At 42.6% G+C, this 27,920-nt stretch overlaps 1 protein-coding gene across 1 annotated transcript in view; it reads left to right on the top strand.

Annotated features, from left to right (window-relative positions):
* LOC132873247 (general transcription factor II-I repeat domain-containing protein 2B-like) overlaps window positions 1–20,361 on the top strand; it is a 136,258-nt gene extending 115,897 nt beyond the window's left edge. Inside the window, exons 2-3 of the mRNA XM_060908605.1 lie at window positions 20,088–20,152; window positions 20,287–20,361. Coding sequence (XP_060764588.1) covers window positions 20,088–20,152; window positions 20,287–20,361 — 140 coding nt within the window. The remainder of the gene's footprint in view (window positions 1–20,087; window positions 20,153–20,286) is intronic.
* The last annotated feature ends 7,559 nt before the right edge of the window (window positions 20,362–27,920 follow it).

Below are 27,920 nucleotides of genomic sequence, written 5' to 3'. Positions count from 1 at the left end.
CCGGAGCACCCGGAGGAAACCCACGCGGACACGGGGAGAACATGCAAACTCCACACAGAAAGGCCCTCGCCGGCCCCGGGGCTCAAACCCAGGACCTTCTTGCTGTGAGGCGACAGCGCTAACCACTACACCACCGTGCCGCCCGCGACATTAATCATGATTAAATATTTTAATAGCTTGACAGCACTAGTAATAACACGAATTAACTCTCATCCACCTCAGGCTCAGTGAATATTGGTGAATAATAACCGAGATGAAGTTGACGTTATTATTCACCAATATTCACTGAGCCTGACACACATAATTGTTTAAAGTATGAGATGATTTTTTTAATTGTATTTTAAAATTATTTATTTCAATCTTCCAAAGTGGCATACAAATGTAATAAAGGCGCGGCGCAGACTTGTATCACTTCTCTATACCGAGTCACATAAAATACTTTGTTTTGAAATCGATAAAATAAATCACAATTCCACCTTACCTTTGAATAGTTTTAGACCAAACTTCATAGCATCTTTAGTGCTTTTAGGAACAGCATTTTCTTTCATTATTTGTAATTCTTCCTCACTTAGAGTGCCAAAGTGATTGGCCGCTATTTTGCCCAGTCACCCGAGGTGATTATTGAGAAATAGTCTAAATTTCTCAACCAATCAGTGCACATGATTTCCTATAATCACCTCCGTATTTATACTAATGACAGCTATAAGTAGATTTTGGACTACTTATGACAATGCTATAACACTGTAATAAGTCATAGGCATTATTTGGATGAGTCATGACTGTTACAAAACTGTAATAACGGTTATAAGTACAGTGTGGACTAATGACAATGTCATGACACTGTAATAACAGTTATAAATATTATTTGGATGAGCTATGACAAGATTGACACTAATGAAAATTACATTTTGGACTTATGACAATGTTATGACAGTTATAAGTATTATTTAGACTAATTACAGCAATGTTATGACACTAAGTTAAGTACAGTTTGGACTACTTCTGACAATGTTATGACACCATAATGACAGTTATAAGTTTAACTGCTTATACCAATGTTATGATACTGCAGTGACAGTTATTGGTATAATTTGGATGAGTTACAACAATGTTACAACACTAATGACAGGTATAAGTCCATTTTGGACGACTTATGACAATGTTATGGCACTATAAGAACAGTTACAATTTTGTTTTACTACTTATGACAATGTTATGACACCATTATGACAGTCACAAATTGTTTTACTAATGACAATGTTATGACACTGTAATGACATTTACAAGTTTGTTTTACAACTTATGACAATGCTATAACAGCATAAAGACAGTTATAAATTTGTTTTGCCACTTATACCAATGTTATGATACTGTAGTAATAGTTATTGGTATAATTTGGACAAGTTACAACAATGTTACAACACTAGTGACAGGTATAAGTCCATTTTGGACGACTTATGACAATGTTATGGCACTATAAGCACAGTTGCAATTTTGTTTTACTATTTATGACAATGTTACGACACCATTATGACAGTTACAAGTTTGTTTTACTACTTATGACAATGTTACGACACCATTATGACAGTTACAAGTTTGTTTTGCCTCTTATGACAATGTTATGACCCCCATAATGACAATTGTGTAGCTTTTCTCTGATCCTTAAGTAAACGTTATTTACTTATTTGTTTGTTTGCTTGTTTGAGGGGTTTTTTTTAATCCTTTGACAATTTTATGACATCATAATGACAGTTTAATTTTGTATGAATTTTAATTGTGCTGGAAACAAAGTGAAATAATGACAGTGTCATTACACTGTAAGGAAGCAATTATATTTCTGTGAAATATGTGTGGTGTTTTTTGACACTGTAATAACAGAAAGCTGATGCGAAGGTAATGTTTTTTTATTTTATGACAGTGTTATCCAGACACTTATCCAAACTCTCTCTCTCTCTCTCTCTCTCTCTCTCTCTCTCACACACACACACACACACACACACACACACAGACACAGATCGAATTGCTTGTCCTCGACAATGCTGAAAGTAGATAAAAATTTGAGATGGTGAGGGATACATTACTTTACTTGGTTTCCTGTGGCAGGTAGGACATCAATAACCAATTATAAGCTGACGCAAGTCTCACCTGCTGCTTTTTCTGCTGTCATTTCTTGCTTTCTAGCATTCTGAATAGAAAAACAGTGCCTTGTCTCATGTACAAAGAAGCTTTCAGAATTTCAGTTCTGCATTTAAAGCTGTGCAAATTTGACAAGGTCAATAACATCGACAGAAATGAAGGCAGCAGTAATGTGGCCTGCACAGTTCAGGATTCTCATTCTCAACCAGGACTCCATTAAGGATTATTAATTTAAAAATTTATAGACCGGAAGTAGTAAGGATGTTAATAGACAATGCATAATAGAGCAGAGTAATGGAGTAAATATCAGGAGTTAACCCCATTAACCCCAACACTGAACACACTGCGTTGAGTCTCTTACAGAAAAATGACATATGTTTCACATGTGATTTTGTAAGTAATGTGAGGACACATTGCGTTATTGCACACTGAACTCAAATGCTATTTGATTAACGGACAATTTAAAGTCACCAGTTAAAGGAACAGTCCACCGTACTTCCATAATGAAATATGCTCTTATCTGAATTGAGACGAGCTGCTCCGTACCTCTCCGAGCTTTGCGCGACCTCCCAGTCAGTCAGACGCAGTCAGACGCGCTGTCACTCCTGTTAGCAATGTAGCTAGGCTCAGTATGGCCAATGGTATTTTTTGGGGCTGTAGTTAAATGCGACCAAACTCTTCCTCGTTTTTCCTGTTTACATAGGTTTATATGACCAGTGATATGAAACAAGTTCAGTTACACAAATTGAAACGTAGCGATTTTCTATGCTATGGAAAGTCCGCACTATAATGACAGGCGTACTAACACCTTCTGCGCACTTCGACAGTGCATTGATACGGAGCTCAGATATCAATGCGCTGCCAAAGCGCGCAGAAGGTGTTAGTACGCCTGTCATTATAGTGCGGACTTTCCATAGCATAGAAAATCGCTACGTTTCAATTTGTGTAACTGAACTTGTTTCATATCACTGGTCATATAAACCTATGTAAACAGGAAAAACGCAGAAGAGTTTGGTCGCATCTAACTACAGCCCCAAAAAATACCATTGGCCATGCTGAGCCTAGCTACATTGCTAACAGGAGTGACAGCGCGTCTGACTGCGTCTGACTGACTGGGAGGTCGCGCAAAGCTCGGAGAGGTACGGAGCAGCTTGTCTCAATTCAGATAAGAGCATGTTTCATTATGGAAGTACGGTGGACTGTTCCTTTAACCTACCTCATCTTTGAACTGTCGGGGAAACCGACACAGACAGAACATGCAAACTCCACAAATAAAGGCCCGTGTCTGCCACTGGGCTTGAACCCAGAACCTTCTTGCTGTGAGGCAACAGTGCTAACCACTACACGACTGTGCAGTAGAGGTCTGCGCGGGACGGAATTTTCAGTCCCTCTCCTGCCCGCTCCCGCATTGTGCAGTCCCGCTCCCACTCGCTCCTGCAAAGAATTATGATTTTCAGTCCTGCTCCCGCCCGCGCCTGCCATATTTTGTCCCGCTCCTACCCGCAAATCCCGCATGATGCAGACGTTCACGTTATTTCTCACGAAAGTTCTTGTCATTGGCTTGGGGAATTAAACATGCTGAGCTTAGCTGAGCTCTCCACTAACCGATTCTTCACCTAGCGCATGTAGCGAGGGTGCGCGTTGCCTGGCGGCATGCGCAGCTGAGGCTTTACAGAGATACCCAACACACCTACCAAAATCTACAGTGGATATTAAGAATATTGTACATTGCACATAGCTTATATGTCACTCCTCACATTTACATTCTAGGAAATACAAGTAGGCCTATAAGAAATTATTATAATTTAAAGGCACAGTGTGATGGTGCCCCGCCCCCTACTTTGAGTGGATTTGAGCATAAATATCTACAGCGCACAACACTTATCACAACAAGCAAAGGGCAGCTGATTTCCCTCCGCATCGTACACGAGTGAGAACAACTTCCAAATGTCTGATTTCAGGACTCTTGCCTTTTTAACAGTAAATGTACCTCTTTTTAAAGCAGCACTTACTTCTGAAGCACTGTGAGCTTCACTAGAGGAGCTCTGCTCTTCTGCCATGATCGGAGATCTCAAACACGGAAGAGCGGAAAGGAATCGGAAACGTACGCGAGATTAGACCACATCCGCAAATTTAGGCATCTTAAAATGTTATTAATGCCAAATAAAATATCCAGCACAAATTATATATGATAGACATAAATTAATAATTTATAAATTTTATTTTAAACATGTTTTTAGTTCGCGGGACTGCAGCTTATCACCTCTCCCGCCCGCGCCCGCATTGTGCACCCCCCTTCCCGCCCGCACCCGCAATGAGCTTTCAAAATTTGTCCCGCGCCGCACTGCTTTGCGTCGGGTCCCGCGGGTCCTACGGGACTCCCGCGGGAGTGCAGGGCTCTACTGTGCAGCTCCATCAAACATCAGAATGAGGAAAAACACAATGTGATCTCAAAAATTTGACTGTGGTATGGTTGTCGATGCCAGATGTCTGATTTGACTCCGTCAGAAAGAGCTGCTTACACAGAACCATGTGAAAAACCAAAACACAAATAAAATAGCCTCAACAAGGCTGTAGCTCATTCCAGCCAAGATGCCCATAAAATCGTAAATATGACAGATGGCGCCACCGTCTTGACAACTTTTATGCACAACCACCCGGGGAACATTGTGAGTTTAATCGAAATCTGATCAATCCTGTAGAAGGAGTAGCGATTTTTGTAAATTGTGGATGGACGATGGACGGACGACTCGTGATCGCATAAGCTCTGAGCTAAAAACCAAATGCTCATTTAAAGGGTAACTGAAGTCATTTTTAAACTTGCTTTATTTCTTAATTAACGTGTTATTCAATTACGTTTTCGGTTTTATTAACCTTATATCGTGACTCGTATTGGCATATTATATGACACTTATCAGCCTTTTCGGTTTTTCACCATGTTGAATGTAGTTCGTATGGTCCACGGCAGGCGTCGCTTATCTGCGCGATCTTCACGAGACTTGTGCGAGACTTCAAACGTGAAGTGTCAGCGCCACCATTTTGAAAACTGTTTACACAGCAGCCAGATCGCCATATCATTCCAATTTAGATTCATTTTGAGATTTTCCAGTTTCATCAGTGATGGAGTGTCAGTCCTGCACGCTGTGGTGCGTGCACCTGAAGGCGCGCCTTGGGCTGCTCACATGCCGAGTGGACTCCAGCACGCGCGCCGTGAACAAGGCGCACCTGAGCTCAATTAAGGAACTACAGGTATGTGTTTGCCTATTTAAGGACTGTGCTGATGCATCGCGAAGTATTACGAAACGCATGTATGCATTACCGAGCCTTTCTACCCGTTGTCTTGATTTCCTGTTTCACGATCCTTATGCCCGTTTCTCGTTCTTGTCCTCACTTAGCCTTTGATGTACTGTTTGCGCCTCGACGGACCCTTTTGCCTGTATTCTCATTTTTGATCTCGCCTGCCGTTTTGGATTGTTTGCCTGTGTATATTTTGTCTCACTGTATATATTCTGCACTTTATTAAACTGTATACTTCTGCACATACATCCTCCTCCCTCGCGTACGTGACATGGAGATTATTCCATACAACTTCGAATCAACGTGGAGTAGAGAAGAGCTGGAAAGACGACAGGATAAGGATGAGTCCATCACGCTGGTATTTATGTCATTATAATTAAAACCTGCCAGATCAGGCGGCTGGTGGGTTTTCAAAATAATAAATACATGCATGTATTTTTGTGATAAATACATATTATACTGAGCGCATTTCCCACATAATCCTCACTAAGGTTTCGGACAGCACTACAAAATGGCATCCCCGCTATATAGTGCCCTATATAGTGAGTCGGGAGCGATTTCGGACACAGGGAAAACTTCCAGCTTGATTACGTCAGCATTCAAAAGAGGGCGCGCGTGTCTTTTGACAACATTGGCAGATGTTGGTCACTTTGATTTCCGCTGTATGTATTACTTCCGTCCTACGACGTCTCGCACAGGTCTCAACGAATCTCGTTTACGGCCGTTGCTTTGACATATGGACTGATATACAGTGGGGCAAAAAAGTATTTAGTCAGCCACCAATTGTGCAAGTTCTCCCACTTTAAAAAGATGAGAGAGGCCTGTAATTTTCATCATAGGTACACTTCAACTATGAGAGACAGAATGGGGGAAAGAATCCAGGAAATCACATTGTAGGATTTTTAATGAATTAATTGGTAAATTCCTCGGTAAAATAAGTATTTGGTCACCTACAAACAAGCAAGATTTCTGGTTCTCACAGACCTGTAACAACTTCTTTAAGAGGCTCCTCTGTCCTCCACTCGTTACCTGCATTAATGGCACCTGTTTGAACTCGTTATCAGTATAAAAGACACCTGTCCACAACCTCAAACAGTCACACTCCAAACTCCACTATGGCCAAGACCAAAGAGCTGTCAAAGGACACCAGAAACAAAACTGTAGACCTGCACCAGGCTGGGAAGACTGAATCTGCAATAGGTAAGCAGCTTGGCGTGAAGAAATCAACTGTGGGAGCAATTATTAGAAAATGGAAGACATACAAGACCACTGATAATCTCCCTCGATCTGGGGCTCCATGCAAGATCTCACCCTGTGGGGTCAAAATGATCACAAGAACGGTGAGCAAAAATCCCAGAACCACACGGGGGGACCTAGTGAATGACCTGCAGAGAGCTGGGACCAAAGTAACAAAGGCTACCATCAGTAACACACTACGCCGCCAGGGACTCAAATCCTGCAGTGCCAGACGTGTCCCCCTGCTTAAGCCAGTATGTGTCCATGCCCGTCTGAAGTTTGCTAGAGAGATGATCCAGAAGAAGATTGGGAGAATGTCATATGGTCAGATGAAACCAAAATAGAACTTTTTGGTAAAAACTCAACTTGTCGTGTTTGGAGGAGAAAGAATGCTGAGTTGCATCCAAAGAACACCATACCTACTGTGAAGCATGGGGGTGGAAACATCATGCTTTGGGGCTGTTTTTCTGCAAAGGGACCAGGACGACTGATCCGTGTAAAGGAAAGAATGAATGGGGCCATGTATCGTGAGATTTTGAGTGAAAACCTCCTTCCATCAGCAAGGGCATTGAAGATGAATCGTGGCTGGGTCTTTCAGCATGACAATGATCCCAAACACACCGCCCGGGCAACGAAGGAGTGGCTTCGTAAGAAGCATTTCAAGGTCCTGGAGTGGCCTAGCCAGTCTCCAGATCTCAACCCCATAGAAAATCTTTGGAGGGAGTTGAAAGTCCGTGTTGCCCAGCGACAGCCCCAAAACATCACTGCTCTAGAGGAGATCTGCATGGAGGAATGGGCCAAAATACCAGCAACAGTGTGTGAAAACCTTGTGAAGACTTACAGAAAACGTTTGATCTCTGTCATTGCCAACAAAGGGTATATAACAAAGTACTGAAATGAACTTTTGTTATTGACCAAATATTTATTTTCCACCATAATTTGCAAATAAATTCTTTAAAAATCAGACAATGTGATTTTCTTTTTTCTCATTTTGTCTCTCATAGTTGAAGTGTACCTATGATGAAAATTACAGGCCTCTCTCATCTTTTTAAGTGGGAGAACTTGCACAATTGGTGACTGACTAAATACTTTTTTGCCCCACTGTATCACATAGCATATTTCAAACATTCATAACTTGCTATAGCAGAGACAAAATAGCTGTCAGAAATGCATTCCTACGTTTTATAAAATGAGATAAATGGAATTTTGATAATAAAACATTTGCCTTCAGTTCCCCTTTGACTGAGTGGGGGTTAATTAGAGAGGTCAGAGGAGAATGGAGGAGAATTTGAGCTCACAAGAAGGCTACGGTCCTCACTCTTTGCAGCCGTGCTGAGCAGAAAAGCATCTCAGAACAAACACCTTGTCGTACTTTAAGGCTGATGAGCTACAACAGCAGAAGACCACATCAGGTTCCACTCCTGTCAGCCAAGAACAAGAATCTGCGGCTATGACAATAAGCATCAATCGAATCTAATCTGTTCTAATTAGTTTTAATTTGATAAGTGTGTTCTTCAATTAGCATTGCTTTAATCACTGTGTTCTCCAACAAGCTTTGTCTTGTGGCTCGTGTTCCTGCATTGTTCTGAGCTTCACTTTCCTGAACTAACCCTGCTCTAGTTCAACAGTTTTGCTTTTTCTGCATTGCATTTTCCCACTCAGACTGTTTTTTGGCCCCTATAATCTGTTCTCTATCTCTGTTTCGACTCAGACTTGAAATAGATGGTCTTCTTCACAACAGCTTTTATGGTTCAGCTGCAGGTGTGACATGGCTGTGAAAGAAAAAATAAAGCGTTTGTCTGAATACGCTCGAAAGCCCTGTGTGACAAAGTCCATCATGCTCTCCTGTAATTGGGTGGGCGGCTTGATTGCTCCACTCGGTGAGCGTGTTTGACCTCGTGCAGCCTCGCTGACTAATAATTACCGTCAGTGTTATGAGTGCATCATAACCTCAACCTTCCGCACCAGCACTGAATTTAATTCCGTGGACTGAGTCAGATCTGAATCTGACAGATGCTTACACCAGGCAGAACAATAATAGCTCCAAGGATAATCACAGACTTTTTTGCTTGATATGGAAATCACAATTATTTCTCATAATTATTCAGTGTATTCATGGACAAATTTAATCAGTGTCTCTTTTGTTATTTGGACGAGAAGAGAGCTTTTCCTTTCACACGCTACATTATGAGCGTGTATTCTTCAGGATATTTTGTATGAAGTAATTTGTTTATGTAAAAAAAAAAAATTCAGAAATTACGACATATTAGACTGGCTATTCATTGAGGGCAAAAGTAATGGCACCCTATAAATAGAGGAAGAGAGAGAGAGAGGTCTCTCTCACTTATGGGCTGAGCTGCATGACTGCAAGATTTAGTTTACACTATATTTAGGAGCTGCTTCATTACCCTTTAGTCATCATTTTGCCATTTTGAGCTTTGCTTTTTGAAGGAGATTTCCCATCCATCCATTCATTATCTGTAACCGCTTAAGGCCAATTTATGCTGACAACCCAGTCCTCGCAGACGGTGTCGCAGATAGTGTCTGCGTAGCCCCCCCCACCTTCGCAGACGCTCTGCGCGCACCTCCCAAAAATTGTGACCACCGCAGAAGCCTTGCAGACAGCGTCGCAGACAAGAGGGCTCTGATTGGTCCACTCTACATCCGCTGTACACGCACTTCCGCTTCCCTATTTTCCCGGTTTGGTTTGTTTTCACGACCGCCATTTTTAAAAACACGAGCTAAGATGGAGCAGCATGAAGAGCGGTTGATCGAGGAAGTGAGGAAGTACGTACATCTATACGACTCCAGTTCTAGTCATTATAAGTAACCGGAGGATAAACACTCCACTAACCACACCCACCAACTACTCCTAGCGATTTCGCGACTTCGGGCCCCCTTGCGTTGTGGCGATGAATAACATCACGCACGCCTATTACTCCCCGCTCAACGATAAATTACAACTGTCTGCGAAAAGCTATCTGCGAAAGCCTTGTCGCAAGAGCATGCAGAGGCCTTTATCCTGTACAGGGTCACGGGCAAGCTGGAGCCTATCCCAGCTGTCTATGGGCGAGAGGCGGGGTACACCCTGGACAAGTCGCCAGGTTATTGCGGGGTGACACATAGAGACAAACAACCATTCACACTCACATTCACACCTACGGTCAATTTAGAGCCACCAGTTAACCTAACCTGCATGTCTTTGGACTGTGGGGGAAACCGGAGCACCCGGAGGAAACCCACGCGGACACGGGGAGAACATGCAAACTCCGCACAGAAAGGCCCTCGCCGGCCACGGGCTCGAACCCGGACCTTCTTGCTGTGAGGCGACAGCGCTAACCACTGCACCACCGTGCCGCCCTAAATGAGGTCAATTAATGCTAAATATAAAGAGAATCATGAACTTCTGTCAAATATGGAAGCCATGTCTGAATGGTTAGAGAAGCAGCTTTAGAACCAAAAGGTTGCTGGTTTGAGTCCCTGGACTAGCAGGAATGGCTGAAGTACCCTTGAGCAAGGTACCTAACCCTTAACTGCTCCACAGGCTGCTCTGGGTATGCTGTACATCGCTCTGGATAAGAGCGTCTGCTAAATGCCTGTAATGCAATATTAGATACACAGTAAACAGTCTCTAATCTTCATGAAGCAGTTCATTCTCAAGCTCTTTTCCCCATGCTGGAGTGGTTCAGGGTATCACAGGAGGTGCAGTGTGTGTGTCATCCAGAACAATTCTGCAGGTGGTATACACAGCTGGATTTGAGTTCACCAGCCATGCGCAGCGTGTTATAGAGGTTGTGTCATTGCTGTGTGTATGTGTGTGTGAGTTCACCGAACTGATGATGATATGTTTGTGAGTGTGTGAGGCTCAGCGTCTCATCATTCCATCACTCTGTAGTAAGTCGATCCTCCTGCCGATGTTAGACTGCTGAAAGCTCCTCTCCAAACACGCCACATTCTCATGAGGTGAGATTATAAACATCTAACACTCACGGTCTTTCTCTTCATTACTTACAGATGCCACATCCCGTTTTTGAATGCATATAAATAAAGATATAACATTTATTTTAAAATAACCAATACATGCCTAGGTTACGTTTTCCCCCTATAATAGCAAAAGGCACATTGGAAATTCTGGCAGTATCTTGAAAGAAAAAATTGTGAAAGAAATCACACTGGAGTGGAAGCCACACCCCTATATTCTGTCAGAAATGTTGATAGGAAATCAATGTTGTATTCATTCTACAACCCCGATTCCAAAAAAGTTGGGACAAAGTACAAATTGTAAATAAAAACGGAATGCAATAATTTACAAATCTCAAAAACTGATATTGTATTCACAATAGAACATAAACATATCAAATGTCGAAAGTGAGACATTTTGAAATTTCATGCCAAATATTGGCTCATTTGAAATTTCATGAAAGCAACATATCTCAAAAAAGTTGGGACAGGGGCAATAAGAGGCTGGAAAAGTTAAAGGTACAAAAAAGGAACAGCTGGAGGACCAAATTGCAACTCATTAGGTCAATTGGCAATAGGTCATTAACATGACTGGGTATAAAAAGAGCATCTTGGAGTGGCAGCGGCTCTCAGAAGTAAAGATGGGAAGAGGATCACCAATCCCCCTAATTCTGCGCCGACAAATAGTGGAGCAATATCAGAAAGGAGTTCGACAGTGTAAAATTGCAAAGAGTTTGAACATATCATCATCTACAGTGCATAATATCATCAAAAGATTCAGAGAATCTGGAAGAATCTCTGTGCGTAAGGGTCAAGGCCGGAAAACCATACTGGGTGCCCGTGATCTTCAGGCCCTTAGACGGCACTGCATCACATACAGGCATGCTTCTGTATTGGAAATCACAAAATGGGCTCAGGAATATTTCCAGAGAACATTTTCTGTGAACACAATTCACCGTGCCATCCGCCGTTGCCAACTAAAACTCTATAGTTCAAAGAAGAAGCCGTATCTAAACATGATCCAGAAGCGCAGACGTCTTCTCTGGGCCAAGGCTCATTTAAAATGGACTGTGGCAAATTGGAAAACTGTTCTGTGGTCAGACAAATAAAAATTTGAAGTTCTTTATGGAAATCAGGGACGCCGTGTCATTCGGACTAAAGAGGAGAAGGACGACCCAAGTTGTTGTCAGCGCTCAGTTCAGAAGCCTACATCTCTGATGGTATGGGGTTGCATTAGTGCGTGTGGCATGGGCAGCTTACACATCTGGAAAGACACCATCAGTGCTAAAAGGTATATCCAGGTTCTAGAGCAACATATGCTCCCATCCAGACGACGTCTCTTTCAGGGAAGACCTTGCATTTTCCAGCATGATAATGCCAAACCACATACTGCATCAATTACAGCATCATGGCTGCGTAGAAGAAGGGTCCAGGTACTGAACTGGCCAGCCTGCAGTCCAGATCTTTCACCCATAGAAAACATTTGGCGCATCATAAAACGGAAGATACGACAAAAAAGACCTAAGACAGTTGAGCAACTAGAATCCTACATTAGACAAGAATGGGTTAACATTCCTATCCCTAAACTTGAGCAACTTGTCTCCTCAGTCCCCAGACGTTTACAGACTGTTGTAAAGAGAAAAGGGGATGTCTCACAGTGGTAAACATGGCCTTGTCCCAACTTTTTTGAGATGTGTTGCTGTCATGAAATTTAAAATCACCTATTTTTTCTCTTTAAATGATACATTTTCTCAGTTTAAACATTTGATATGTCATCTATGTTCTATTCTGAATAAAATATGGAATTTTGAAACTTCCACATCATTGCATTCCGTTTTTATTTACAATTTGTACTTTGTCCCAACTTTTTTGGAATCGGGGTTGTATAAGCATCATGTAATAGTGTTGTTCTCCATAGGACATATAGATAGTGTCCATAAGATTGATATTTATGATATTTATACCAATGTCTAGCTGGCACAGTGGTTAGCACTGTCACCTCACAGCAAGAAGGTTCTGGGTTCGAGCCCAGTGTCTGACGGGGCCTTTCTGTGTGGAGTTTGCGTGTTCTCCGGGTCCTCTGGTTTCCTCCACAGTCCAAAGACATGCAGGTTTGGCTAGTCTGGTTAACACCAGACCATATCACAAGTGAAATATGGTCTGGAATCCGCCTATTGAATTTCTCGTAGGGGAGGTGTGGTTTACGATTGTCAACGGCCGTTTATTGGACATTGCGAATGTCTATCATTTGGCGTATACGTAGCCCATGGCCAATCATGGCAGTTGTACCCGGTGACGTAATTAGAGCGACGAAGAAGACGAAGAGGCGAAGAAGAGAAGGAAAGAGAAAGAGAAGGCAAAACAAAAATAGGAAAACAATGGCACCGAACGATTACTGCCGTTTGTGCAAGACAAAGCTTGATCGAAAGTTTGGTTCGTATCGCTCGCCGCCATGTTAAATGTGATCCGTAAACAGTCCTAAATAAACTACAAGCTTCCGTCTGTTGAGTAGTACGCATCACCGTCTTTCCACCCCTCCCCACTCTCTGATTGGCTCCCTAACTCAGGCGAGCCTTTAGACCATAGTTTCCATGCTGTCTTTTCAGATCGGAACGATTGTGCAAAGCAGCATGGGATTTCCCAGGCTAAGGTTTGGCTAATTGGTGGCTCTAAATTGACTGTCGGTGTGAATGGTTGTTTGTCTCTATGTATCAGCCCTGTGATGATTTGGCGACTTGTCCAGGGTGTACCCCACCTCTCGCCCATAGTCAGCTGAGATAGGCTCCAGCTTGCCTGCGACCCTGCACAGGATAAGCAGTTATAGATAATGGATGGATGGACACCAATATTTACATAAAGTACTCCGTATTCAAACTCCAACTTATTTATGTGCTTAACATGAATTTATGGATAGCCCTTTCAGGTGACTGATGTCATCTTTAGCCCCCTCCTCCCCCAAAAAAATCTGTAGAAAATGTGGATTGACAAACCAGATTGATTTTCTTTTAATCATGATATTATTCTAAACTTTATTGTGTATATCATAATATATATGAATAAGAAGAAGGCCAAGATTCCATTAAACATCAAACATTAGTCTAATATATTAAGCATACACTGATCATAACATTATGACGACTGACAGGTGAAGAAGTGAATAACATTGAATATCTCATTACAATGGCACCTGTTAAGGGGTGGGATAGATTAAGCAGCAAGACAACAGTCAGTTCTTGAAGTTAATGTGTTGGAAGCAGGAAAAACGGGCGAGCGTGAGGATCTGAGTGACTTTGACAAAGGCCAAATTGTGATGGCTAGATGACTGGGTCTGAGCATCTCCAAACTGGCACATCTTGTGGGGTGTTCCTGGTATGCAGTGGTAAGTACCTACCAAAATTGGTCCAAGGATCCAAAGGGCAACCAGTGAACTACCGATAGGGTCATGGATGGCCAAGGCTCATTGATTCACATGAGGCACGAAGGCTAGATCATATGGTCCAATCCCACAGAAAATCTACTGTAGCACAAACTTCTGAAAAAGTTAACACTGACACCTTTCTGTTTTAGCCAGCATTAACTTTTTCAGAAGTTTGTGCTGGCGGCACGGTGGTGTAGTGGTTAGCACTGTCGCCTCACAGCAAGAAGGTCTGGGTTCGAGCCCCGTGGCCGGCGACGGCCTTTCTGTGTGGAGTTTGCATGTTCTCCCCGTGTCCGCGTGGGTTTCCTCCGGGTGCTCCGGTTTCCCCCACAGTCCAAAGACATGCAGGTTAGGTTAACTGGTGACTCTAAATTGACCGTAGGTGTGAATGTGAGTGTGAATAGTTGTCTGTGTCTATGTGTCAGCCCTGTGATGACCTGGCGACTTGTCCAGGGTGTACCCCGCCTTTCACCCGTAGTCAGCTGGGATAGGCTCCAGCTTGCCTGCGGCCCTGTAGAACAGGATAAAGCGGCTAGAGATAATGAGATGAGATGAGATGAGAAGTTTGTGCTACAGTAGCTCTTCTGTGGGATTGGACCATATGGGCTAGCCTTCATGCCCCATGTGAAGCAGTGAGCCTTGGCCACCCATGACCTTGTCGTCAGTTCACTGGTTGTCCTTCTTTGGACCACTTTTGGTAGGTACGAACCACTGCATACAGAGCAACATACAACAAGCACATACAGATACCCAGCACCTGGGGAGCAGTTGGGGGTTAGGCGCCTTGCTCAAGAGTTTTCCTGCTGGTCCTGGGAATCAAACAAGCAACACTTTGAGCCCCAAGCTGCTAAGGTTTAGGCCATGGCTGCCCTGACTGTCACTGATTGGCTGCATGAACCTACAGCTCGTTTCAGTTAGCCCACAGCCTCGCGTCATATCATTTTTGGTGTGTTTTTTTTATAACTAGTGGTGCTGTTGCACTCAGTTTATAAAAAATAACAAATAATCCTCTTGAAAACATTTGTCAACCACTGATAAGGTGATGCGGATACCCAAAATGAAACCTTATATTGATTTTTTTTACCCTTGCTAGCCCATTGAAACAAGCTGCCTCTGCATCTATTTAATATTGTCCTGCAATGCACTCCACATATCTTGAATGCATTTGCTTTTATACAAAATGTGTTTCAGGGACAAATATTGTGGATACAATCAATTCTCTGAAACATTTCTAATTGAGACATGCCTCTGTTTTGGCTAAACTCCTCCCCACATTCACATCTCACATGTGACTGAAAAGACGTCCATGCTTAGTGTATCTGAGGTCTGAGTATTTTTATTTAAAATGTCAGGATTGACTCCGATTCTAAATTGACCGTAGGTGTGAATGTGAGTGTGAATGGTTGTCTGTGTGTCAGCCCTGTGATGACCTGGCGACTTGTCCAGGGTGTACCCCGCCTTTCGCCCGTAGTCAGCTGGGATAGGCTCCAGCTTGCCTGCAACCCTGTAGAAGGATAAAGCGGCTAGAGATAATGAGATGAGATGAGATGAGATGAGATGAGATGAGATGAGATGAGATGAGATGAGATGAGGATTGACTCCACACTACAGGTGCATAACTAAAGTCTGATTGCAGTTCTTTTTTGGACAGCCTTCAAAAAAAAGCAACACTTCAGCACCCCCTAGTGGTGTATATGGTTTAGTATTCATACCATTAATTTGGCTATAACTTCGAGCTGTACTGTTATCTGAACTGAAGTCTTTGCTATATTGAAATATAGTTGTGCATCCAGTAGGAACAGTTCGCTCATATCATAGTCGTGACTTTGTAAATAATTTTCAGACCACTGCGAGTGATGCTATGTTAATATTTACTAAAATCACGGAATGAATGCAATTTGTTTCAACCCTCGTCACACTACAGGTCGCAATAGGTTTGCAAAAATTTGGCAATGAAAAATTGGTAGCATCGCCACCAACCGTATAATGCACAGCGAACCTTTTCCCTACTTCGCGAGTTGTTTTTTGGTGTGTCTCTGCCGAGTGGCCAAAAATGTCGTGAAAAATTTCAGTGCATGCATTGAAATTTGGTAGCGATGTTTTTGTTGGCAAACTAAGCAGCAAATACTTGCAGATGAGTTTGGGAATACTTACGGAAGCTCAGGGAAGCATCGCCACCAAATGCCTCATTTTCATCGATAACCCATCGCAAAGCATTACAAGCTGTAGTGTGACCATAGCCTTATCGATCGAAGTTAAGCGTAATTACAATGTTCATTTTTCAAAATATCTGAGAGAATACCATCATTTTGATATTAATGATATTACTATTTGTATAAAATGCTACGTGCATTTAGCTAGCTAAATTGCCTCATTTCCTGCAACACCAGTGTTGGGCAAGTTACTTCAAAACTGTTTTGCATTATTTATTACTTGTTACTGTCATTTTAAAGTAATTAGTTACATTACAATATTACTGTATTTAAAATGTAAGGCATTACACTACTATTGCATTACTTTTAAGTTACTCTCACCAAAATAACTGGAAATATGGATTTGGCAATCTAAATGTAGCTCAAGACGCTCAATTAGCTCATCACACGTCCAGTGGAAGGTGATGTGGTATCTGACTGAGCTAGGCTTATGGTTAAAAACACTAGAATATAATAGCCACAGTCAGTGCGTTTACATGCACATAGAGAAAATCGAATTTCTGCCGTAGCTCGACTGAAATCGAAGTTCTAAATGCCATGGAAACACCTTAGCTCGGCTGAAATCGAACCGAACTGGATTTCTCGTAATCGAGCTACGCGACCTAGATTATGCGATTGTAGCCGAGCTACTTAGTGCACGTAAACCCTGTCGAGCTACTTACTTCAGCACTGCCCCTTCCGGAAGTGACAAGTGACGAGACCACAAGCGGGAAACACAACAGCCTCAGTCGGCATGACAACGCGATGGTGTACAGAATGTTCAGCAAGTGCTGAGCTGCTTCGTTGTTGTCCATCTTCTCTCTCTCTCGATGTTGCTGTCCTCGTCGTCGTTCTTCTTGTGAACACGGAACTGATAACTTTGTTTATACTCTTGAATCGCTCTTCTTTATGACGACAACCGGAAGTGTACCAACACGATGGGGCGTGTAGCGCCACCTGTGGCTCGGGTGCACAATGTACCTCACACAATAGCTCGATTTCCTTGTGTGCATGTAGGAGTGGATTTCTCTGGCACCCCTGCTGGGACCCTTAGCTCGATTACCGACAGTAGCTCGATTTGGATGTGCATGTAAACGCACTGAGTGATGGCTCATGGCACAATACAAGGAACAATAATCGCAAGAACAGACAAAAGGTGAAAGTCTGGCAAATTATGATAGAAATACTGTAACTTTAGGCCTATTCATATTAACATTACAATACAGTTCAATTAACGTCTAAAGATATGACAGGATACAAAATTTGCATTTCTATGCCTTTATTGTTTTCAAGTTTACAGAATTAAGCATAGTTTATGCTTCATAAAAAAAAAAAAAAAAAGATTCGCCCTAAGGGATATGACTCCATTTCAGAAATTTAACAAAAATGAACATACGGTATTATGGCAAATCGTAGCCTACAATAAAACTGGCCTGAAAAAAAACCACAAGCCTTTTAAATCACAGCTAGACAATGACTATTAGCTATATGAGGCTACCCAGTCACATTTCGAAAAACAGAATTAGAAATAACAAAATCAAAGTGCTTTTAATGATATTGAAGTGCTTAGGCATATTAGCCCTCGAAGGAAAGGCAGCTCAATCACTTTAGTCTGACTTCCGACCAGAAAAAAAACTCAGTTATACAGGGCAAAAATGTAAACAAACTGTCAGCATATCTTCAACAACATACTCCGCCACAAGTCTCTTGAGGCTGAAGGAGCATCTCAGAGCGGCAGAACGTTAATTTTGGCTGCTTTGTGATTTTATGGCCACTCTCATCCTCCACTTGCTTCCTTGCTAACTTCATGTTACTATGGCACCTCTGTAAATGTTCAGTTAAATTACTGGTTTTATTTCGGGAAGTGGACAGTTCTTCAGGTTTAGCACACAAAGTGCATTTGACTACGATGTTCTTCACATCCTTATTTTTCACAAACTTAAAGTAATGGGCGTGTGCCCATCTGGAGAATGTGCTATCCGACATTAGATCAGCTGCAGGTTCACTCATCGCTCTCTTCTGTCTGACTAGCCTAAAGGAAAAGGAAGTGAAACATTTTGCGCGGACGTTTCACCTCTGCTGATCTCGCGTGATTTTGGCGAATTTGTATGAAGGAAAAAAAAAGCCCACCACTTCATTCCAGGTTAAAAATGCATTGTAACGCGCGTTACTGACATTTGTACCGAGTAAAATATTACCAATTTTTTTCTGTAATGCCTTACATTACCGCGTTACTGCAAAAAGCAATGCATTACAGTAATTCGTTACTTTTGTAACGCGTTACTCCCAACACTGTGCAACACTGAAATGTATCCAAATTACTGATGTCTAGGAACAGGTGAGAATAATTTCGTGTGCGTTCTGGCTGCCGCTTCTCACCAGAGCTTTTTTGTTTTATTTCTTTTTTCTGTTTTTTTTTCTGTGTGTTTGTGTAGTTTGATGTTTGTTTGAGTGTTTTGTCCGCCGGTTGTGGTGTAGCTCCGGATCCAGTTTTGGGCGTCGGTTCCCTCCAGGCCTTGGTTCGCCATGGGTGATGCCTGCGCTCCCAGCTGTGGACTGCAGTGAGCTCGTTGCTCATTTTACATCGTGGTTGTCCAGCGCTCTGTGCTTTAATGCTTGGCGTGACGTTCCGAGCGATGTTGCTCGGTGGTGTCGCGGCAGCTGTGCAGGCTTTGGGACACACCAGCGCTCTGTGTGGCAGAGCTTCTCTACTCGCTTTGTGGATCCATGGCGTGGTGTTCGAGCGATGTTGCTGACGGCGTCACAGCGGTGGTGCTGGAGATGTGGGACTTGTTTTCGTGCGCCTTTTGGTGGGACTGTGGCTGCTACACCACGGGAATTACATCCTGACCCCTACTTGGTGGACTTTTTATTTTTTATTTTTTATTTTTTATTTATTTATTTATTTCCTTGTTTATAATTGTAAAGCGTCCTTGGGTTTTTTGAAAGGCGCTATATAAATTTAACTTATTATTTTTATATTATAACTGACAGTATTAACCTTTCCTTATATGCTAGCTACATTAGCCTCATGAATGAAGTAGACTACGTGATTACATACCTTTTAAACAACATTCTAACATTTTCCTACAAATGAACAGTTATACATTTGTCTGCTATTGTAGTATTACACGACATTCAAAGTCATGATCTTAGAAAATGGCAACTTTTCAAAGGCATATTGTGTTGGACAGTGATTATACCATGGATTTATTATCCTGATACCCAGTACTGCAGTAATCCAGTTGGTTTATTTATGTGGGAATGCGAGGAAGGCTATTCAGCACTCTGTTAATTCAATTCCCCTCAGCTCAAGTCGGCACAGCACGATTATGAATCTTGGCTATAAATGACCCTAAATTATTCCAAAATGCTCGGCATGAATGACATCATCCTCTGGCATGCCCGCTTAATTGGGTGTGTAGTGTGCGGGCCACGATTACAAGTAAATAATTTCTGTCACCAGCTGAAAATTGGAAAATAACAACCATGACATGATGGGTTTTGGGTGATAGATGTGCAGGATGAATAGCTTGTGAAAAGGATGCAGTCTGTGGCGGAATAATGAGGCTGAGTCTCAAGAGGGCATGTCCTTGAATAACTGCTTTGCTTTTGTTTGGATTTTTTTTTTTCTAAACAATTTCAGATTCCATCAGTTTACAGTGGTGTTTTGACCTGCTGGCGGTTGTGGGCTGAGTGTTGATGTTATCAGGAAGTAACTAACTATAACTTCTGTTTTGATGCCCACATGCAGGGGATAAACATTTGTCACTTTGGATTTTTCATATTGTGGAACATCCTCAGAATTTAAAAAATGTGCTTTTTAGGGTGGTCTCTGTTCCTATCAGGCTCAGGGCATGGCCATGGCTTCTGTACCTATGAAGAAGACATGGCGTCTGTGCATGTTGATGAGGTATGATCGTTGTGCCATCAGTCTCGGGGAAAAAGAGCATGGCTTTTGTGCCGTTTGTTGCTATGAAGGAGACATGACCATTGTGCTGCCAGTCATAGGGAAGGGGATACGGTCCTTGTACTTCTCTGTCTCAGGGAAGAATGCGTGCCTTCTCTGCTATCAGCTGCTATGAAGGAGGTGTGGCCTCTGTGCCTGTTGATAAGCTGTAATCATTGTGCTGCCAGTTTCAGGGAAGGAGGCATGGTTTCTGTGCCATCAGTTCCTATGATGGATGTGTGGTCTCTGTGCCTGTGAGTCTCAGTGAAAGAAGGCATGACTATTATTCTATCAATCTCACTGATAGAGGAGTGGTCTCTGTACCTGTTCTTGTCAAGGGAGGAGGCATTGCCCCTGTGCTATCATTAGTGTTGTACTTAGTGCATTAGTACTTAGTGCATTAGTACTTGAGACCAGTCTCCCCTTACGAAAATCTACCATGGTTTACTATGGTTTTACCATGGCTTTTATGTAGTAACCATGATTCTACCATGGTATCTCATGGTTATTCTAAGTACTATGAACCAACCATAGTATTACCATGGTTCATCCATGGTAGTAACCATGGATCTACTATGGTATTTCATGGTGATTCTAAGTACTATAAACCAACCATAGCATTACTGTGGTTTATCCATAGTACTCCAGTAGCTGTGGTAGCATCATAGTTGTATGTGTAATAGGTCATAGTAACTATGAAATTAGTTTAAAAAGGGATAGTATGGTTTTTAAACGGATGCACTAACTGTAGTATTACATTAACCATGGTTTTACTATGAAAACTAACCATGGTTTTACCATGGTTTATAGTTATTCATGGTTTTCATGGTTTTTTTGGGTAACCATGAAAACCATGGTGCATTTTACCTCAATGTTCACTTAAATTTTTAGGTTCTAAGTAAATGTTAATGTATCTGGGCTGTTAATCGAGATCCTTCTCTACAGCATTGACTGTTGGACGAAAGCATGGTAATACTACAGTTAGTGCATCCTTTTAAAAACCATACTATCCCTTTTTAAACTAATTTCGTAGTTACTATGACCTATTACACATACAACTATGATGCTACTGCAGTACCATGGATGAACCATAGTAATACTATGGTTGGTTCATAGTACTTAGAATCACCATGAGATACCATAGTAGAACCATGGTTACTACCATGGATGAACCATAGTAATAATATGGTTGGTTCATAGTACTTAGAATAACCATGAGATACCATGGTAGAATCATGGTTACTACATAAAAACCATGGTAAAACCATAGTAAACCATGGTAGATTTTCGTAAGGGCATGCTTTCGTCCAACAGTCAATGCTGTAGAGAAGGATCTCGATTAACAGTCCAGATACATTAACATTTACCATAGTGAAACCATGGTTAAATCATGGTTAAACCATAGTCATGAACCATGGTTTTCATGGTTACCCAAAAAAACATGAAAACCATGAATAACTATAAACCATGGTTAATTTTCGTAAGGGTCAAGACCACTTTTTGAAGGACTCAGTCTCATCTTGGAATCGACTGCATTTTTTCTTGATCTTGTCTCAGTCTCTGACATAGAAGACTCGGGATTTTATTTCAAGACCGGTCAAGACCAAAACTGTGAGGATTTCATTAAATTGCCTGTGCATTGTCTGGTTTATTTGTTAACATAGGCAACTTGGGGAAGCCATGACCTAATGGTGAGAGAAGCTGCTTTGGTACCAAAAGGTTGCTGGTTCAATTCCCTGGTCCAGCAGGAATAGCTGAAGTGTTCTTGAGCCAGGCACCTAACCCCCAACTGCTCCCCTGGGTATGTTGTATGTCAGTCTGGATAAGAGTGTCTACTAAATACCTGTAATGTAACATTGTTACTGTGATTGGATGTAAAAGTTCCTGTTTCAGATGTAACTTATTGCTAATTTAAAAAAAAAAAAATCCTGTTAACAGCCATCACCCTTCGCACCCTCTAGTCTGGTCTTGGTCTTGACTCGGTCTCACCCTGCCTTGGTCTTGATCTTGACTTGACCTCAACCCCTCAAAGTCTTTGTCTCATTACACTTTGGTCTTGGTCACGACTTGGTCTCGGTTTAGGTGGTCTTGACTACCACACTAGCTATCAGTTCCTATTAAGGCATGGCCTCTGTGCTATCAGGTCCTATAAAGAAGGCATGGCCTTTGTGCTATTAGGTCCAATGAAGAAGAGGTTGTCTGGCAGCACGGTGGTGTAGTGGTTAGCACTGTTGCCTCACAGCACGAAGGTTCTGTGGAGTTTGCATGTTCTCCCCAAGTCTAAATTGTTCATTAAAACTTTTAAGAACTTTCTCATTTCTCTGTAGCTCGTGGGGGATTCCATGCCTTAAGAGAGTCACTGGGGAACCTTTAGTACATCTGTGTGAGTTTATGAAAGAGCTCATCCATGTTTGCAGTGATGAATTATCATTTCTGATTTCCTCCCTCAATAATCAGTGGCACAGCAGTAATGTGATTAGAATTATAAGTGCAGATGCACACCAAAGCTTCGAACCACAGTGGCAAGCCTTGCTGCTCTGAGATCTGAAGAATTTTTCTACTGAATTTCCTTAGGACTCGAGGAAAAGCAAGAAGGAAACCCACTGATTTGAGATACATCTCATGACAATTGAAGCCTGCCTGTCTCCACCATTAATATGTATCAGCCCAGAATGAAATGGATCAAATATTCCATTTTAGGGTCACTCAGGTGCCCATGAGACAGTTTAAAAAACACCCCGACAGTTTCTTTAATGGGTCTGCAGGTTGAGGTTGGCCATCTGGCGCTCTACTCGCTGCATATCTAGCTCTGGACGGCTGGCAGTGAGCAAGAGAGAATCAATAAACCCTTCCCATACGACCTCATTACTTTTCAGTGCGTTGTAACTCAAGGCGATAACCCAATGAAAGTTTAAACAGCTTTACGAGAAAGATGCCGTCGAATCACAGCACAAACCCAGAGTTCACCTTTTTGGTGGATAAACATTTGGACAGGGAGAGTGAGACAGACCAGGGAAAGTATCGAGGCCACTGGAGATGCACACTCAGCTCCGTGCTGAGCAGTGAAGCGGTGCCCCGAGCCATGGTTTTGATTTCCACTATCTCATCATAAGGAAATGATGTGAGGGCTGGAGAAGAGACACGCAGAGAGGAAGAAGGGGTTCGAGGCGAAAAAACTGAGTGGAGTCTAATTGACTCATTTTCCATTCCACGAGCAAAGCTTTTCTGCACCCATTTTCAACACAACATTGAGATCATGACCTTTTCCACGCCTTGCTGGATCTCCAGTCAAAAAAGAATTTGATTTTGTTGGCTGATTTTTTTTCTATGGCTAGCGTTTATAGCCATTATGTTACCCAGATGTTTTTAATGAATAATCAAAATTTAACCAAGAAGCATTTTATAGTGTAAGGGTTATATTTTCCAGTTTTTTCTGAAAAGAAAAATGCAATAAACAACCTCATGAACTAAGTGAATATAACTCAACTTATAAATATACAATATGAATATGCAAGAAGTGCAGTAATGCAGCAATAATAATAATAATAATAATAATAATAATAATAATAATAATAGCAGTTTCATTATTATGAAGGAGGGGTGGCCACTGCATGTCAGTCCAAGAGAAGAAGGTGTGGCCTCTGAACTGATTCGTCCTTGTAAAGGAGGTGTGGCCTCCAACCATGTTTGTGCCAGTGAAGGAGGTGTGGCCTCTGACCATGTTCGTATCAGTGAAGGAGGTGTGGTTTCTGACCATGTTCGTGCCAGTGAAGGAGGTGTGGCCTCTGACCATGTTAGTGCCAGTGAAGGAGGTGTGGCCTCTGACCAAGTTAGTGCCAGTGAAGGAGGTGTGGTCTCTGACCATGTTAGTGCCAGTGAAGGAGGTGTGGTCTCTGACCATGTTTGTGCAAATGAAAGAGGTGTGGCCTCTGACCAAGTTAGTGCCAGCGAAGGAGGTGTGGCCTCTGACCATGTTCGTACCAGTGAAGGAGGTGTGGTCTCTGACCATGTTCGTGCCAGTGAAGGAGATGTGGTCTCTGACCATGTTCGTGCCAGTAAAGGAAGTGTGGTCTCTGACCATGTTCGTGCCAGTGAAGGAGGTGTGGTCTCTGACCATGTTCGTGCCAGTGAAGGAGGTGTGGTCTCTGATCATGTTAGTGCCAGTGAAGGAGGTATGGCCTCTGACCATGTTTGTGCCAGTGAAGGAGGTGTGGTCTCTGACCATGTTTGTGCCAGTGAAGGAGATGTGGTCTCTGACCATGTTCGTGCCAGTGAAGGAGGTGTGGTCTCTGACCATGTTCGTGCCAGTGAAGGAGGTGTGGCCTCTGACCATGTTCGTACCAGTGAAGGAGGTGTGGTCTCTGACTATGTTAGTGCCAGTGAAGGAAGTGTGGTCTCTGACCATGTTCGTGCCAGTAAAGGAAGTGTGGTCTCTGACCATGTTCGTGCCAGTGAAGGAGGTGTGGTCTCTGATCATGTTAGTGCCAGTGAAGGAGGTATGGCCTCTGACCATGTTTGTGCCAGTGAAGGAGGTGTGGTCTCTGACCATGTTCGTGTCAGTGAAGGAGGTGTGGCCTCTGACCATGTTAGTGGCAGGGAAGAAGGTGTGGCCTCTGAGCATGTTCATGCCAGTGAAGGAGGTGTGGTCTCTGACCATGTGGAGGTGTGTCTCTGACCATGTTAGTGCCAGTGAAGGAGGTGTGGCCTCTGACCATATTAGTGCCAGGGAAAGAGTTGTGGCCTCTGTATCTTGTCAGTCCCAGTATCTTTAAGATAGAAACCACTATCTTGAGATATATATTTTCATTACCTGATAATCCATAATACTGAGCTATTTTTAATGCAGTCTGTCGGTCATAAATGTCTTTTCTTGATTCATGTTACAGCATTATCCACCCATCCATACTACTTATCCATCAGAGTCAAGAGGGAAGGTGGAGCCAATCCCATATGACTTTGTACAAGTGGCAGGGTAAACCCTGCAGAAGTCGTCAATCTATTGAGGTATTTCACCCACGTGACCAAGTCACGTGATGCAGCCATTTTGGACGGCACGCTTAAGTCCTTCAGTGCAAGGCGGTATGAGATGGTGGAGACCTTTGCACATTTTAACAAGAAAGTAAGCTGTGATTCATGTTAAATTGGATCTGTCTTTTATCACAAACACTGTACCCAGCCTTGGTATGGAGCCAAGGTTGTCGACAGAAGTCAACAGTTTGATGAAGGATGACCCCAGCAGTTTGAAACGGTACAAGGTAGGCTATGTTCACAACACTGTCTTGTTACTCGGGGGATCCGAGATCCCCTGAAACAGACATGAGATCCTTTGAAAACATGATTTGGGAAATGTTGGGGGGTCTCTAAAATATTGGCAAAATGATGTTTATTGACATAGCAATCGTGTGTAACGGGAAGCATTTGCATATCCGAAGTGTTGTGTTTACATGGCAACGACTGCTGCTGCCAGGTTGGTTGTTGAGTAGCCTGACTGTTTTTTTTTTCTTGCGTGTGGTATCATTGTTGACGCGAGGTTGTTTTTTGAACATGCCAATGCGGACACGATTTCCCCTGATGAGTTATGACTTCAGACGCGATGCGTGTGTGGAGGTGTGGAGTCCGCGTGATATGTGCGTAAGATAGGCTTCTCATGTGTTTGGAGATCCGCGCTCTTTTTTTTCTTTTTTTTCTCTCTTTCTTTCTTTTTACTTAATTTCCCTGTTTATTTCTGTGTCCCGTTTCTTTCTAGCCTCTGTTATTGCGTTATGTCTGATGTCTGCTACATGCAACACTAGACAAATTAACACTGCCTTGTTTCACTGCTCAGATGGGTTAACAAACACTGACCCATTTACTTTTTGCTATATATTTTATCAAAATTGCGTTAACTGATAAACTAACCTGAAATGAAATGATCACTGCAAAGTCTGGAGTACTCTGTTGGCTCCCAATCCTGTCTCTTCACAGCTGTAATCCCTCTTGTCTGGGTCAGTAGTAAACCGGTAGTGATGTGTCGGTCGCGAACGATCTGGTTCAAAGAGCCGGCTCTTTGTAGTGAACGACGGGAGCCGGCTCTTCGGTGGGAGCCGAGTTGAGGAGCCGAATTAGTTTTTTGTCCTTAGGTGCCTCAGAGAGAGAGAGACTTTCACAAAAAAAGTTGCTGTCCGATTGCATCTTTGTGTTGTCTATTACCATTCAAAGGAAAAAAAGTAGCATGGTGTACGCCTACTTTTTTTGGTTGATGTCATTCACAGCTGCGAAAATACGAAAATTGGTGTAATGCTTAAAGCTGTGGAGCGCAGGGGAGAGGAGTCTGTGAGGCACCTGAGGAGGGGAAAATCAGCTGTGTATTTTATATTGGTAATATAACACAGTTTTGCATTATGTTTGTGAGAAAATAATTTATTAATTGGTAAGTAAGTTTTATTTCTATAGCTAGAACATTGTTGCACTGCTATACTTTACAAAGCTTTACAATGGCTACAAAAACTAAAAAATAAAATGGAAAACATCCTATTGATAAAATATAAATAATGTAATTAATTAACTAGTTAATTGCAGCAATTAAATCAAAAATAAAATCTCAGGAGCCGTTTGGGAGCCGAAAGAGCCGGCTCCTTATAGTAAGAAGAGCCAAAAGAGCCGGCTCCTGAAAAAGAGCCGAAATTCCCATCACTAGAAACCGGTAAAAGGAGCGTCCTACACGCTGTCCCTGTCTGTTGTGGCAGCCCACAGCACAACAAGCAAACACCATGGTTATTTATAGAGTGCTTACTGACAAATTAATCTATTCTAGGTGTCTGTAACACATTTTTTTTTTTCAAGCCGGTTCTCCCTCTCTGTCTGCAGCATTAGTATGTAGCTTGACGTTCAAAATGGCAGACACCGGGGCGTCACGTGACCCTGTGACGTCAGGTGAAATACCTCAATTGCAGGGCTAACACTGAGGCCAAGTTTACATTAGACCGTATCTGTCTCGTTTTCTTCGTGGATGCACTGTCCGTTTACATTAAAACGCCTGGAAACGCCAGGAAACGGGAATCCGCCAGGGTCCACGTATTCAATCCAGATCGTGTCTGGTCCGGTGCTGTGTAAACATTGAGAATACGCGGATACGCTGTGCTGAGCTCTAGCTGGCGTCATCATTGGACAACGTCACTGTGACATCCACCTTCCTGATTCGCTGGCGTTGGTCATATGACGCGACTGCTGAAAAACGGCGCGGACTTCCGCCTTGTATCACCTTTCATTAAAGAGTATAAAAGTATGAAAATACTGCAAATACTGATGCAAATACTGCCCATTGTGTAGTTATGATTGTCTTTAGGCTTGCCATCCTTCCACTTGCAAGTGGTAAGTGATATGCGCTGGGATCACACACACAGCGGCTCAGTCCCAAATCACTGCTTGTGCACTTCACTCGCGCGCTCTGTGAGCTGCACAGGGCCGGAGTGCGCACCCTCCAGAGGGCACTCGCTGTTCAGGGCGGAGTGATTTGGAGCGCAGGATGCCTGCGGAGCCGAGCGTATCCGTGTATTGGTGTTGCTGTGTGCACACTAATCGTTTTAAAAACGTTAATCTGATGATCTGCTGATACGGTCTAATGTAAACCCCACCTGAGATGAACAACCAATCACACTCACATACACACCTATGGACAATGTAGAGTAGCTAGTTGACCTAATCAGCACGTCTTTGGACTGTAAGAGGAAACTGGAGCACCTGGAGAAAACCC

This window comes from Neoarius graeffei, chromosome 25 (genome assembly GCF_027579695.1).
Source record: "Neoarius graeffei isolate fNeoGra1 chromosome 25, fNeoGra1.pri, whole genome shotgun sequence".
In the NCBI taxonomy this organism is placed as follows: domain Eukaryota; kingdom Metazoa; phylum Chordata; class Actinopteri; order Siluriformes; family Ariidae; genus Neoarius; species Neoarius graeffei.
Note: the sequence above shows the minus strand (reverse complement) of the source record. Positions and strands in the feature narration are given on the sequence as shown.